Below are 15760 nucleotides of genomic sequence, written 5' to 3'. Positions count from 1 at the left end.
AATTCAGCTTATTTATAAAGTGTACAAGTGTATTATTTATAGGAAGAGAACAGTTATTAACAGGACTGACTCAGCTGATGTCCCCCCTCCAGGACATCTGGCCAGCAGAAAGCCTGGCCAGATGTAACTCCTACAAAGAGAAAAAACAAAGAGAGAGCAGAAAGTTAAAAGCTGAAATAACGGTAAATAATGGAGAACTGGAGAGTAGTAGGAGAAAAAAGTGAGGAAGAGTGTTCAGTATGTCGTCCAGCAGCCTCAGCCTATGGCAGCGTGACTATAGAAGACTTTCAAGTAATTTAAAATGCTGGCTATAATCCTCATTAAAAAGTACAAGTTTTAAGTCTAGACCCAACTGTAAACAAGCATCAATTATTTAAATGTAATTTTCAGTCATGTGTTCATGACGTTCATCTGGTTCTCAGTAATGTGCAGTAAAGAATGATTAGTTAGTGCACTTGTAGACCAAAGAATGTTCAAGCTTTGATGCATTTTGTGAATGAGAAAAAAATCTGATCTGATCTTTCTTATAGACTACTAACCTTTTAGTTCATGTTGTCAAGCACTAATATACTGAAAATTGGCTCATTTGATACATCGCTTCATTTCCTCCTTTAGTCCTTTATTATTGAGAACTGTCACTTTCTTAGTTCTTGACCTAAATACTTTATATTGTCTTTAGAAGGTGGGGGCAGTCTAAAATTTTTTATTTTATTTTTTTAAATGAACAAACTCACTTCAGTCTCCAGCATGCTTGTTTATAAAAGGCTTTATGACTCCAGCTTGATCTTCACTTGCATCTTGATTTATGACCAGCAGAGGGCGGCAAAGTCCGAGATAGAAAAAGGGGGGGGGGATGCTCATATTTCAACTATTTTTAACCTTGCCATTAGTTTTTACTCAGCGGTAACAATTACTGATACGCACATAAACACCTAATTTAAAAAAACACATCTTCCATTCATCTGCTTAATCTTTGCAGGAGGACCAGTGTGTATTTCTCCTCTTGACATTGAGGCAGGACACATCCTGAAGAGGTCGCCAGTCCACAGAGCATCGATTCCCCACAGGAATCCTTTAATTAGAATGCTTATATTTTTCCCTGGAGTTCACTTAGAAAAAAAAAAGTACGATTCTACATATAAAGATCGATCTGCATCATCCATTATTTTAAGAAAACAAAGAAATGTCAAGTCCTGCAGCTTGGAATTCCAGTTCATTTCCTCCACCAGAACATTGTCAGGTTCTCAAATGAATAAAAATGTATATACCCTTCTACAGATGTGCCATGCAGCTATTGTCCTTGGGTGAAGCAGTCTTCAGTCCATCTAATCTCACATCCCCCCACCCACTTCATATCGATTTTCTGTCAATTCAAATTTTCTGTGTGAAAGTGAAGTCAAATGACCCGTTTTTCAGCAAAGGGCAAATGGCGAAATCTTCAGAGACCATTTGCTTCTAGGAAGGTAGCCATTGGGGTTTTAAGACCATTTTAAGTTTATTTTACCAAGATGATTTTTGAATTTAGAACATCTGTATGCTCTCTTCACTTGTACACCTCAACATTAAAAGGTTACGTCATGTGCGCATAATTTTTTCTAGAAACAAAACAAAACTATCGCTCTTGCCAAAAGCTTTAATGAGCTGGTTGATCCAACCGGTTTAAAACAGCTTCGATATTCCAGACGCTAAAATGTAAGCCAAAATGTATGCACATTAAAACTTAGTCATGTTTGGTTTAACCACCAGTACAGTGTGGACGAGGCAGCTGGTTACACAGTGCAGTCGAGTCCCTGGAGGACGCAGCATGGTTGGTTGAGCAGAGCATCTTCCCAGAACAGAAGAAGGCAGAGTGTGGAGGTCAGTGCCGCAAATGATGCAGACGCTAATGCAGTGATGCATTACAAATGAAAAGTTTGCATCAATAATTCATGCAAACATCTGATGGCTGGACACTCCCAAGTTTGTTTTTTTTTGTTGAAGTTGCCGTAGACCAACTGATTTAGCTTTGATTGGTCAGCGACGTGCAGCAAAGAAATGACGGATGCCAAGCAGAAGAATGCATTCACTTCTTTTATTCATAAGATGGGATTTTTTTTTTTACATCTTATGCACAGCAGATACAAGGACAAACATTATCTAAACCACAAACTAAATTCCTTCACTCTAATCCTGCTAAACATTTCAACCCCCCACCCTCCTCAAACCATCCCCCTTCCAAAAAAAGCAACCCTTTACATTTTTAGTCCAGTTTCACATTCTGAAAGATTGCCGTAAAACAATCTCATTTTAGCAGAATGGCACAAGCCAATTCCAACGTCCCCTTTAAACAAATTGCACTTTTTAACTACTTCAACAGGATATAGGATCAAAAATTAACACCAAACACAAGAAACGACTAAACATCCAACTTATATAGGTTCATTATTTAGTTGCACAAAAATGCATAAATATACATTACGCAAAAAAGTGCAAAAAATTTTTGCACTTTTCTTTGCTCAAATAATGACACACACTGATAAAGAGGCCAAGGATTGTTCAAACGAAGGGATGCATTCACAGGGTCCATGCGAGATAAGCCATTTACACAACAGCCTAGCTTACACAGAGGTAAGAGACCAAGGATGTACAGGAAGAAAAACAAAACGTTTTGCTGTCTAGGCCAAATGGCAACACAAACACTAAGAAAATTAGGATACACAGGAATCTGCGCTCTAAGTTCATGCCAAAAAGACTAACATGCAATGATTTAACGCCTCTAAACCTCCCAGGAGCAGCGGCAACCCATGGAAGGACTAGCTTAACAGTAACTTCAGTTTTCCTCAGCAGGTAGGATCCATGGAGTCTGACTGGGTTTTGCATGAGTTCTACGTTATTCTGAAGTGCTAACGGTACCGCAGTAGTTGCCAAGGATAAGTTCAGATTGTCGACAGCAAGATTGTTTTAACTCCAACTCCCCCCAGAGACAACTGGAAGGAGATATAAATACTGTTTATAATAATGCACATTTGTCCATTAAATAAATGGGATTAAATTAAACGAAGAGCATGGCAAACCTCACTTCAGGTGGAGAAAGGTGTGGTTCCCAGAGGCCTGAAAAGCACAGGGGAAACAAAGGTTAGTGAACTGGAAAAAAAACCCTCAGATCAAAGAGTGTTTTGTTACAATGAATCAGGAAAAAGAAATAGTTACACATCAAAACTGAAGTCGGTTGATTAATATTGCAATCTTAAGTTGTGAACCAAGTTTGGTGGGGTATATTTGATGCATCCGAACATTCACAGGAGAAAAAATATTTTGACAGCTTGATTCTTAAGAGATTGGGTAACAAAATTTGGATGTGGTCAAGAGTTTGGACAATAAAAAGGCTCCAAAATATCTGAAAGGGATAAAACAAAAAAAAAAACAAAAAAAAAAATCATAAGACACTTGAAGGTAGAAAATGTATTGCATGGTTGCTATTCTCCACAGTTCAATTAATTAGATCATTAGTTCAATAAACGATGTCGATTGTGGGGCTTTTTAACTTGACCTCATAAAATTGGCTTCCAGTTGTACATAAGGGTTACTGCATTTTTTTAGGAACCCTGACCAGCTCCATGTTCAGTTTCAACATTGTATCTAATCAAATCCCCCCCTTTCCTCAACTTTAGGTGATTGGCCAATATTTTTATGTGAAACACATACAGATCTCATGATGTCACAAAAGTCTAGGGAAAAAAGAAAAAAAAAAATCAGCTATCGTCTCTTTTTGCCCTGTTGTGAGAGGGGACTAGCCAACAGACCCACCCACCACATCTAAACTACTCATTTATATTTATATGCAGTTACATTTGTTTCACAGGTCAAGAATCAGCCTGTCTGGTATTTTAAACAGTGGCAATTGGAGCTCCGCTAGTACCTAATGGTTAAAAGATTCAACAATTTGTGACCCAATTCTTTTTAAAATGACTGGGGGATGGGTCTAATACTTGGAGCAAAAAAACCTTTGAGTCTAGAAGACAAAACAGCCAATAAAATTTCCTTTTTGGATTTCCTGTGTGTTCAGTCAACTTCAACCATTAAAAAAACTCCAAGCCATTATTGGAGGGCTGGGGGGATTACACTTTTTGGTACCAAAACAATGAATAAAATCCAGTCACTCCACTTTTCCATAATCTGGAAGTGTTTAATATTGGCTCCAAACATTCATGACAGTGGGTTAATCACTGAAGTACTTTCAAAATGATTAAAAGGAAAATTGTCCTCCATGAACATTGATCAAAGTAGCATTATCTAAAGAAAGCATCTGACAAAGGAAAAAAAAAGTTCAAACCAGAGTGCATTATATTTTCCCACAGTAACCAAAATTACACTTTACACATCCAGTTTCCTTCCTTCTGCTACAAATACTCTTGTGCACCAAATCCACACCAATTACTACTTTACCGTTTAAAATAAAGAGTAATGTTTAGGTAGCAGTAGCAAAGCAGATCTGTTTTAGGAAATGCAGGCATATTTCATATATTGAGTTTAATTCAATTCAGCAAATAGATTGGTGTTATTTGAAATTTGAAGCCTTTACTTCAACTTCAAACTGCTCTGCTGTGTCCAAAGTACAGGAGCCATCTGACAGGAAAACACTTTGTTTCCGTCTACAGTTTTATGAAGATTGTTTCATTTTGAAGCAGGCTATGGCGCTTGTCCATGCTAGCCCACCCGACCTAAACCCCAAAGGAGAATCAATGGAGTATTCATAAATGGGAAGTGGACACCAGAGGCAATAATGAGACAAGCTGGAGGCCGATTTAAAGCAACCAATGTTTTAAATCCATGCCACAGTGCATTGTAATTCACAATGCAAGCCCAGGGAATATACTGTGATTCTGTACTGTACACAGTACTGTAGTAGGCTGAGGTTTGTATGAAAAGTGTTTAAGGTCTTCTGTAGTATTGAAAGTTGAGAGACTGAATTGTGGGTTTTCACTGCAAGTGCCAATAAAAAAAATGCTTGAAACATCTGCATAGTATGTATGTAAATTTAGATTGGAATACTTTAACTCCATTGCCATTTATTTTGAAGTTGTAAGTTATTGGAAAACGCAATAGGCTTTAAGATTTTCCTTAATACATTTTTGGACCAAGATCCAGTAATTACATGGATTTCTAAGCAGAGTTCAAAATATTACTTCAGGTTCTAATTTTTTGTTTGAGTGTGTTACACCAAATAACGTTTTAACATTGGGTCAGTTGAATATTGCATTTCCAATTTTTTTTTTTTTTTTTTTACATCTGGTTAGCAAAGAACTCGGGGATTGCTCTGAGAAAAAAAAACAACAAAAAAAAAACCCAAAGAGATTACTCACTAAATATCTAACAAAACTGCCGGGACTTCCATCCAGGCTGGGAAGTCTCAGAGGGAGTAGGGTACCAGCGCATCTAAAGAAACACAGACAAAGTCATGTACACCAGACCATAACCAAGCTTTAGTTCCAACTCCTGCAGAAATGCTTTAAAAAAAGCCTTTGAATAGACACAAAAACAGGGGACTGCCCCTTTAAACCCAGCTCACTGAAGCCATGGGAATGTGTAGCTGCTTAACAAGGACAATTGTCCAAGCAATTACCAGCATGGAAACATGGAGAACTCTGTGTGTCTGACATATTTACGTTCCAATAAACCCATCAGTAGCGCATGCCCTCGACTCATTTTCCTCCTTCACTACCACTAAACAACCCGGCAGATTTAATAACACCATTAGAAGCTGTTTAGAGACCTTCATCTTTGGGTAACAGTATTATGGGAAGGCGTTAGTAGAGGAGCGTTTGGCGAGACCAGAGCACTTTAAGGATCTTTCATCAGAATCCAATTAGAAGTGCAGCTTCTGCTCCAACCAGAAGGTGGACAGTTAGTTGGCACCTTCAGAGAAGATCAACAAGTCTGACGATTTCTCCTGAGTCAAATACCCAACATTCCTCTGCCTCTGGAGTCAGGCAAAATGGGTTTTGACTCCCTACTCTGCAGAGCCACACTACCTTGGAGGAAGCTAGCTGGCAGTGAACTCTGAATGACCCAACATGAAAAATATTTTCCATTGCTATTGTTACAAGTCCTGCCCGTTCCTTTATTGGTAGCTGTTGTGTGTCAGGATGACATAATGCCATGTAGCTTTTTTTTCCCACACATGAGCTTATTTTACTGCAAGAATAAGATCCTAGATGCTGGCGTGTCCAAACAAATGAAGTGCCACTTGAGAGTTTAAAGGTAAAACTAAATTTTTAGGTACAAATACTTTGCTTTGTATTCCAAGAAAACTGCACAGTCAGATCAGGAAGCACACCTTTGTTTTTTTAACTCCTCAGCTGATAAGGTGGGTATGTGCAGAGCTCTGCTAAAAGAAAATAAGTTGTATGTCCAGAGTGTTCCAGATTTAAAAAAATAAAAGCATGAAGGAATTCAAATTCAACTGGATTGTAAGAAACCTTTCTGCACTTCAGAAAATGATATTACACAACCACTTTATTGGATACACCATTTAATTTCTTGTCAGCACAACTGCCAAGCTACACAGCAGAGACTGAATGCTTTTAGAGCAAGTTGTGGTGAAGATGACTTGAAGTTAAAATCAAGCATCAGAAAGAGCCGATCTGAGCACTGAAGGAAGAGCTGATCTGCTGGTGGTCCAACACAGAACTATCTCAGGGGATCAAAATGGTCTGGCAGTTTTAGAAATTTGCAAATCCCTTAATGTCAGAATAGACATCAACTCAAACAATGACTTATTAAAACCAAGATATTTAACTTAATGAATCTGATGGTTTGCCAAGAACAGGAAACTGCTACAATTCAGACTCAATAGTCAAGTCCCAACATTAAGATTGTACAATTGGCCCAAACTGAAAACTGCTTAAATATCACAGCCTACCCAAGTATTTCTGCCGTTACCTTTTTGTCCAAAGTGTACCCGTCTTCTGATGGCCACTTCCAAAACCATAATAAACAGTTTAAGTCACTTTAAGCAAGTTCATGAACAAAGTTCACTGTGCTTGCTTCACAGTCAGATAAAACATTTGGTATACAACATAATGATGGTGTATTTCCAGTTGACAAATCTATGGACCAAAATTTTAAAAGTTCTTCAAACATTTAGTCTATGAAAAAGGCGACCCAACCTGGCACTAGGTAGATGTCTAAAAGTGACCAGTGAGTATCACCCATCTTTTGAACTTCCACAAAGCTTTCTGGCTTATATCTATACTGGGCTCCACCCCAGTGGGTAAAACCTTGCAGAGCCTATTTGGATTATAGACAATTTAGTGCCAATTGCTTTAAAATTTCTACCTCATCATCAACTATACGACCCCCACCGTAGTTTCAGAGTGCAGAAGGTTAGTTTAAGAAGAAGAGAAACACACCGGTTGCTCCCTCACCTGGGCGTGGAGCGCTGCGGCGGCGGCAGCAGCTGCCGGGTAGGTGAAGGCTGCATGTGGGAGGCCTGGAGTCAGCTCCGTGGTGTAGAGCGGGTATGGAGTCCAGGCATCTGGTGATGCTGGGATCAATGCTGCCCCTGTCAGATCATCTGGGGAAGTACAGGACGGTAGTAGACAAGCTGACTGCGCTGCTGCATTTGCTCAAACTATGAATGCTTGTTAAAAATCAGTGGATGCTGATGACCAAATAAACCATCAAAGTATAACCTAGTAAGTCTGGTGTCCGTTACAGGTCTGGTCACTGGTACTGAAATGCCGTCGGTTTGTACTGCTGAAAATGCATTCTTAAAGCTGCAGCAATATGAAACTTATGGAAAAAAAATATATATGTCCACATATTTGTTAAATTTTGCCACAACAAAGTTTTTAACAAATATGTTAAAACCCCCTGTGGGGGAAAATGCTCCCAGTGCTACTATTGTCACCTGAAGAAATTCACAGCTGCCAATCAAAAAAAAACAACAAAAAAAAAACAAAAAACAAACAGTCAGGCAGAGGGTCCTGGCGCCATCAATCCCACTCATGTAAGTGCTTCCAACTGTGCTGATGGCAGAAAAACTTACCATTCCAGGAATACCGCTCATCTTCTGTTATCGGCAGCCATGCAAAGTAGTTTTAGCATTCATGACAGACCATCGGGATTGAGGATGTGGAACGTGTACACAAGCATGATCAACAGTGCCAAGACCTCCTCCTGGCTCTGTTTGGATGTTTCTAGTTAGCACCAGCAGAAGGCAGAGGAGCTTGATTTTTTTCCACAAATTATCCGTTTCATGCGTCACAAAATACCTTTTACAAATGTGTAAAAAAAATAAGTTACATCATCCTGCAGCTTTAAGGTAAATTAACCATTTTATGTCATTTACATAGTGGTTATTCTTTGGTGCACTAAAAACATAAATCTCTCTTTAAACAAACTTGGAAGTACATTTTTTAAATGCATCAAAAACTGTTGAGTAAAGTATCTAAGATTTACCGTTTTTATAAGCCAGCTTCAGTCTCCCCACTTGTCCCCCCCAAACCCTCACTTAAGGCAATCTGCCACACCACAACAGTAAATTTATCCAGGAGGGATCTGGCTTTAATGAAGCTCATCACTTGTCAACCACCACCAGCCCTCAAACTAATGAATCAAGCAGATGTTCGGACAAAGGGCAGAGACGTCACTGCCGACTAAAACCTGCAAGTGGAATTTCCCCCGCTGTACAGAAGCAAAAAGGAACTGGCTGAAAAATCGAGATGACACATGCATGTGAAGGTGAGTTAGTCCTTTAACTTGTTAGAAAACCCGTCGTACCCCTCCCAAACCATGGAAGTTAATCCCATAACGTCTGTAGGTCTTAAAAAGTGGACAACAAGGGCCACTGAGCACTGACACTGCCAAGGTGGGTGTGGATGAGGGCCTAGAGTAGTGAAGCCGTACAACTTACATGGGTCCCGTGCAATGAAGTGTGCTCCTAGAGCGGGGTGGATATTTGTGGGGTTCGGTGTGGCCATCAGCTTACTCTTTGCCATCTTCGTGTTGGCTTTAGCAAACTCTAAGCGCAGGGTCTGGGGACTTTCGGGATCAAAACGGATACCCTGAGAGGAGAGACGGAGGAGGGAGGACATATGATCGTAAGGGAGGCGAGCGGAGTTCATGGGGGGCTAAGTTTAAGCAGTCTCGCAGGGCCCCCTCCCCCCCTTCCTGAAAGCGGTGTTTCAATGCTCAGGGTGCATCTTTCAAGCCTCTAACAAAGGATGTCAAAACACCATCTGAAGGATGCACTTCTGGCATTTCGACACGCTTGCATCTCCTTTTCCTCGTGACGACAAATCGAGAGCAGAGGTGACTGGCGGATGAGTGCAGCCTCTGCGCGAGCCAGGAGGAGAAGGAGATGAGGAGAAGGGGCCGACAGCGAGACAGAGTGGAATTTCCTTCAGGTGGTCTAACCCTGCTTTTGTGTTTTGTGCCCTAAGCATTGTGCCCACATGCAGGTGAGTAGTATTTTGGTGTATGTGTTGTGTGTGTATGTGTGCCTCTGCTGGTGTGTCTAAGAGGTGATGCTCATAACGAATGCTAAGCTATGAGAGAGAAGTGTTAGATGCTGCCAATGTGGGCTATCGAGTGACAAAAAAAATAAGGTTACACTACCAAAGATGTGTCCAAATAACTACATGTGGCTATGAGACAGGTATTACAGTAAAGCAGTGATATGCAAAACTGAGGAAAGCTATTATCAGACTAAGAAGGATGTGTATCAAGGTCAAAGTAAACTACCGTAAGGCTACGGGATTCTGGCCTCTTTCCAAAAATGGCCCTGCCATTGAATTGTAAGAGACAAAACGGTTGGCTTTGAGAGATTTCAGAGGGCGAGATGATGTTGCTCACAATCAAGTCCCAATCATTTGTGGGTTTAAACAAAAAAAATGGTTAGCACAACATGTAGAAGATGGAAAAAACAGACGGACGGGGAACTGTGAAACTCTTAAAGAAATTAAATCGGTGAATGAAAACTCACATTCAGAGCGTTTTTTGCAGCTTCGGCTCCAGAACGACTGTCAAAAGTTACAAACCCGACAGGCTGGAAGACAAAAGAAGCGCCCCATTATGCAACGACTCGCCACAAACATGCATTTTAAAATCTGGCAATAAAGTAATAATAATAATGTCAATTGTAAAGCTATTGAGAATAAATCAGTCTGGAAGTCATCCAGAGGACCGATTGAGACCACCTCACCTGTTTTGATGTTAACTTAATCAGTGACCCTTCATAACCCTGCAGGAAAAAAAAGATAGCCAATTATCCACGATGAAGTCACATGAAGGAGGTCAGGCATAAAACAATTCGCTACATGAAGACCAAATCTGCCTGGACGCCATCAGATCCATGAAAAAACTGCACTTCACATCTGTAGTGATGCTTGTCAAAAAGCATGCCAGGATATATTCAATACTCTAGTCTACGATTTTAAAAACAGCAGGAGTAGCTGACAAGGCAAAGATCATACAAAGTATGATTCACTCCCGATTCAGATTTACAAAACTTTCCATCGCAATCTGTGGCAAGAATCCAAAACTAAAATGGCCTCCAATAAACGAGGAAAACACCATCTTGAAAAGCTGTAGAGATTTTTATTTTTATGTTTGCCTCCCCAGACCTGATTGAAGCAACTTGCTAACGCCGAGCTGCGTTTGCCTTGTGTTGAAATAAAAAGATAAACCAAAAAGAAAAGCTAGAACCAACTGAAAAAAACTCCAGTGGTTTCACAATGTGCAAATGTTTGGAGTGTATATCTAAATTTCCCTGCTTGTGTGAGAGCTGGGTCACAGAGAGCAGCTTGGCCAATCAGGAGAGCTACTCATTTACACATTCCACAGGACCATCCATGTGCGAGGGACACCACTTCCAGTTTGCTTCATTAGGACAACAGTGGGAGGGGGTGTTTATGGAACAGGACGGGAAAAAACCCCAGCAACTAATAGATCAACAATGATGTGGCCTCATTTTTATATATGCAAATATGTGATCCTCCATTAATGGAGGGACTATAGCTGCACAGAGATCTTCCTCCAGAGCAGAGCGCTGGATGGTTTATGTATTATGGTGAAATGAAGAGTGGCTTAAAAAGAAATTTACCTGCAATTCAGATGACAAATGCTTCCTAAATACTAAAAGTCTGCCTCTCAGCACAGATAATCCCTTCACAACCACTTTCCATGACTCTGCTCCAGCAGCAGGCAAACAGCAGCTACTCAATGTTTTTCCTTTTTTTTTTTTTTTAAAGAGGATGACAAATCAACTTTATTCCATTTACACACTGAAAAGCTTGAGTAAAAAAAAAAAAAAAAAAAAAAAAAAAAAACTCAGTAGACCCTTCTTGGAAATACATGCGCTGCAACTTGCCTTGAAAGGTCTGAAAAGGAGGTAAAGTTCCCGTGGTTTGATGTCAACCGGTAGGCCGCTGACAAACAGTGTTCGTACCTGCAAACAGAAAAAAAAAAAGCATCTAGTCATTCTCTGACATCACAAAAACAGATGCATGCAGTTCGTCTTTTGAACACATGTAATTTTCAGAATTTAACAGAAACAGTACCAATAATATAAACTACCTTTCCCATCCACATTCCTCACATTTAAATTTTTCTTTGGGTTTTTCCAAACCCTTTTGAAAATAAAGTAAAAATCCCCCTCAAGTTTCAAGCCATCGATCCTCACAGTTCAGTTGCAGATTCATTCAGTTCCATTTATTCAATTGAGGATCCTATTTAGAGTTTTGTGGCATTGCTTCAGCTCTTTGCAGTCAGTGCAGAAGCTGTGACAGATTTGACAAAACACTAAAGACGAAAATGGAATTAAGACATGTTGCTTTATAAGAAAAAAATGCTTTAGGAAGTAACAAAATTAGGGTAGAAAGGATCAGTCTGCATCAGCTGGAAGTATAAATGGCATATGGAGCCATTAATGACTAGAAATCCTTAAAGACACATCCCAGCATTTCTTAAATTAACCAAAGATATGGAAGGTAAAAATAATAGTATTGGAAAAGCTGAATCTGGACATCTTTTTTGTTCATCAATAGAAAGCCTTCATAGCCTAACACCCCTCGGCTGTCACCAAGCCATAGGACCTTGTCAAAACATATTAGCTTAATTGGGCAGATTTGAAAATGATCTAAAATACTTTTCACTCACAAATTTTAAAACCTGAAATTGTGTTTCTCCAGCAATCTAAGCTGATCAGAAGGCAGTCATTTAAAAACAGGGGAGTCTTTGATCCTGCCTGAAGGAAACAGATACCCCTTGACTGGACATTCAGTGTCTTTATTCCGGCGTATAAACAGGGAGGCCCATTAGTTCTCGGTCGGCGGGGAGGCCTGAAGTACAATGGAGCAGCCAGAGGAACAGCGTTGAACAGCACACAGCATGACACCATTTCCTTCCTCTGACCAGTGGCCCCGGCCCTGTCGGCTCTCCCGACATTTTTCAGGTGCTGCACAGCAGCAAGTCTCAGCCCTTTTTTTTTTTTTTTGCGCATGTCAATGTATACAGCAGATTAACACCAGCTCAGCAAGGATCAAACACAGTAAAGATGTCTCAATTTATCCCAAAGCAATGAGTGAGCAGCTGCAAATCTGAAACTGAACAGTTGGAATAAAATCTAAAAATGATTTAAAACCCCAAAATATTCTGGGGAGGGGGGATATTACAGCAGCGTTTAATATCTGTTCCCCTCCCACCAAGATTTAGTCAAGTCCATTTGTTGCTAAATACAAGGGGAGTAGAAGGGGAATTCAAGGCAAATTAGGAGTAAGAAAAAAGTAGCCAAACAAGGTTTTGTCATGCATAATGGGAACAAAAGGAGGACCAACATAAGGCCCGCTGCTTCCTTTAGAGCGTCTCCATGAGGAGCCATTAAAGAGGAAATAAAGATGCTGGCCACACAGAGAGAAGAGTGGCAGCTTTAAAAGGCTCATCACCAGAATCATCATTTAATCATTCAACTATAGGATTACTGTCATTTATTAGATACACCCGTTAAAGAAAAAAAAAAAAAAACAAAGATCTGAAGACTCCAAAGGTCAGGTTTTATTTTTAATAAAAGACAGATATATACATTTTAAAATGACTTAGACAAATTTTTAAATACTTAAATTTATAGGAGTATTGAATACAGGTTTGATAAAAAAAAAGCTTAAAATATATATATATAAGTATTGAATTTGCAAAGTACTCGTGATGGTATAAAAGAAAAACACAAACACTTAATTACTGGTAGTAAAGAAAAAAAAATTCTGGAAAACAGAGCTAATTTAGGAATTTAATTTGTTCACCAAAACCTGAAGAAAAAAAATTGACAGCATTTTAAAATAAAAGGATTCAAAATTACAAGAGTTACGAAGGTTAAACACACCAAGTCAGGTTTTCAAAATTACTGTAAGATTGAAAACAGTATTCTGACACTATAAACCCCAGGAATCCGTCACGTCCCTTTAATTTGGCTCTTTTTTTTCTCCTCTCTTGTCTGCTTCAGCACCGCAGTGAGGAGTTAAAACTCTGAAGCTTTAGAAGGAGGCTAAATTTTGCGGCCGGAAGCTAGAATATGACCAGGTAGAACCGAAAAACTTAAGAATAAAAAAACTCGAGTCAGACTCACCTCCTCCTCGATGGAAACATTGTTATTCGGCTCAGAGTCAGCTTTCAGACTCATGTTGAAGGTCGCTTCGGCTGTGGCTAGGCAGAAAAATCAGGTCGAGTGATGTTTCCCCCCCTGTAAGAAGTGTGTCTGAAGCTGCAGTGAAAAGTCCCGGTGGCGTCTGAACTTCAGCGGAGATGATGTGCCGAGGTGAGGTCGCGCGAACAAGCTATCCGAGTTCGGTTCGGGAGTACACACAATTACTCATTAAAGAGAAGTTGTTGTTGTTTTTTTTGTTTTTTTTCTGTTGTTTTTTTTTAAATTGCTGGAGAAAAGAAAAAGAAAACACAAACAGCGCTCTTAAAAAAAAAACTAAAGGTGCGAAGGTGGATTAGGTGCTCCGTGTGTGAGGGTGAGAGATGAGGGGGGAAAGAAGTGCGCGTAAAAAACTGAAAGCGACTTGCGTTCACATCAATGCCCTCAGCTGTGTTGGGGGGGACGGAGGGGGGAACTGTTCAATCGGAGAACAAGTAAACTTTTCTCATTGGAGCGTCTCTCTCTCTTTCTTTCTCTCTCTCTCCTCCCGCTTTTCAATTAGGTCATCAATTATGTTGGAGTCTGCTGTGTGCTGTAATCAAACTGCAGATCCGCCTCAGCTGTTGCGGGAGCAGCCGGCCCCTCCGCCGGTATACGCAACAGCAGGGCCGGCCCAAAGTCAAATGGGGCCCTCATCAGGGTTTGACGTGGGGGCCTACCTACACATAATGCCCTTATCTAAAAGCTGTGAATAAATTTGCGTGGCTGTGTTATTTCTTCCATTTACTCATTAGTACTTGCAATAAGATCTAAAGTGAACTAATTCAAGACTGACTCAATAGATCTGGGAGGATTGACAATGCTGGTTGTTAAAGGACAATCTCTTGTGGAGACTTTTTTGTAGTTACAGCAGGTGTGACTCAAACAGGGATAATATTTATTATTAAATTGAAGTACTCTAAAATTGTGCCTCAACTTATGAACATTTGTATACATGTGAATTCTTTTACATTTTAAAATGATTTAAATATTTATTTAAGTCTAAAATTAAAAGCTATGGATCCAGTTTCAAAGTTGCATAATTTTTTTATTAATTTGATAACAAGCAACAGCAGCAAAACATTTACTGAGATGTATTGTGTGAGAATTCAAGGAGTCTTGGGTGCCCCCTGCTGGCCTGGGTGACCTAAGCACCATATTCTTATGCTTCGGGCCAGCTTATGTTTAACAAAGAAAGATTATTTCTTGCCCATTTAAATAGCAAATTTAGTAATAATAATAACAATAATAATAATTAATAATAATATTAATAATAATAATTCTATCCTATTCTTTTGATGACTTGTTTGACCAGCTAAACACTCTGTTCTGCTCCTTCTAGACAAGATTTGATTCGAAACTCTGCATTTCATTTTTAGATTACAATTTATTTATTATTGTTAGCTGAATAAACTGCTAAATAATGTTACAAAAATAAATAAATATAGGTGTAGGAATCTGTGTACATTTTACTTGCATGAATTCGTTGAATTATGTAAAAAGTAACAGACACTTAAATGAATGACTAAAAGTCTAATTAAAAATGTACTGACTCGAAAACAAATAACTATATTCTCACAAATTTATAAATGCTTTCACTCAGATTAATTCATTTAAATACAAATAAATTATCCGGCTTACAAAATCAAAACACTTTTAAAACCTACTAACTCAGAATGATTTCTCACAAATTATGAAAGATGGAGTGCAAACACATTTTTATTCATCACAACAGACACACCTGTTTGATCCTCCATGCTCCGTCAACAAATAAGGACGGATTTGTGACCAAATAACAAAATGCCAATGAAATATTAACAAACTCTTAAAATCTGTCCTGAAAACGTTGCGTACGACCGGTTTCCCCTGACAACCGCAGCTAAGATGTGCTGCTTATTGATCAAAGCTGCTTCGGGGCGAAGGAGTTCAGCTTGCTGTCATGTTTGACTTAACTCCAGCTAGTTAAACCTGGAGTCTGGACAAGCACAGACTCATGACAGCTCTTAACCACTTGTAAATTAATATGTTCACTCATAATTCAACCCATGTACTATATCAGACATGCAGACGTCTGGTGAACGATCCAACATCGTCAATTCAGTT

General features: G+C 39.4%; 1 protein-coding gene across 12 annotated transcripts; it reads right to left on the bottom strand.

Annotated features, from left to right (window-relative positions):
• Nucleotides 1-2057: 2057 nt before the first annotated feature.
• rbpms2a (RNA binding protein, mRNA processing factor 2a) lies at nucleotides 2058-14182 on the bottom strand. 12 transcript variants are annotated; one of them, XM_017304166.2, is made up of 9 exons: nucleotides 13604-14180; nucleotides 11354-11431; nucleotides 10187-10225; nucleotides 9968-10030; nucleotides 8897-9047; nucleotides 7392-7555; nucleotides 5343-5415; nucleotides 3059-3090; nucleotides 2058-2966 (listed from the first exon to the last, which is right to left on the bottom strand). In XM_017304166.2, the coding sequence occupies exons 1-7, from the start codon at nucleotides 13655-13657 to the stop codon at nucleotides 5350-5352; spliced, it is 615 nt and encodes a 204-aa protein (XP_017159655.1). In that variant the 5' UTR covers nucleotides 13658-14180; the 3' UTR covers nucleotides 2058-2966; nucleotides 3059-3090; nucleotides 5343-5349. The 12 variants fall into 12 exon arrangements, with proteins under 12 accessions (XP_017159655.1, XP_081461146.1, XP_008402959.1 ...); XM_081605020.1 differs by having other exon boundaries at nucleotides 7407-7555; nucleotides 13604-14172; XM_008404740.3 differs by having other exon boundaries at nucleotides 2769-2966; nucleotides 3054-3090.
• Between the last annotated feature and the right edge of the window lie 1578 nt (nucleotides 14183-15760).

Source organism: Poecilia reticulata, chromosome 3 (assembly GCF_904066995.2).
Source record: "Poecilia reticulata chromosome 3, P_reticulata-male-v2, whole genome shotgun sequence".
Taxonomy (NCBI): Eukaryota; Metazoa; Chordata; class Actinopteri; order Cyprinodontiformes; family Poeciliidae; genus Poecilia; species Poecilia reticulata.
The sequence above is the reverse complement of the archived record's forward strand: the minus strand, read 5'-3'. Positions and strand labels throughout refer to the sequence as shown.

Coding starts and splice junctions, on each gene's coding strand:
- rbpms2a (XM_008404737.3), bottom strand. CDS start 13,657: ATGAGTCTGAAAGCTGACTCTGAGCCGAATAACAATGTTTCCATCGAG. Junction 11,432..13,603: donor ATGTTTCCATCGAGGAGGAG/GTGAGTCTGACT, acceptor TTCTGTTTGCAG/GTACGAACACTGTTTGTCAG. Junction 2,967..3,058: donor CACACCTTTCTCCACCTGAA/GTGAGGTTTGCC, acceptor ATCTCCTTCCAG/TTGTCTCTGGGGGGAGTTGG.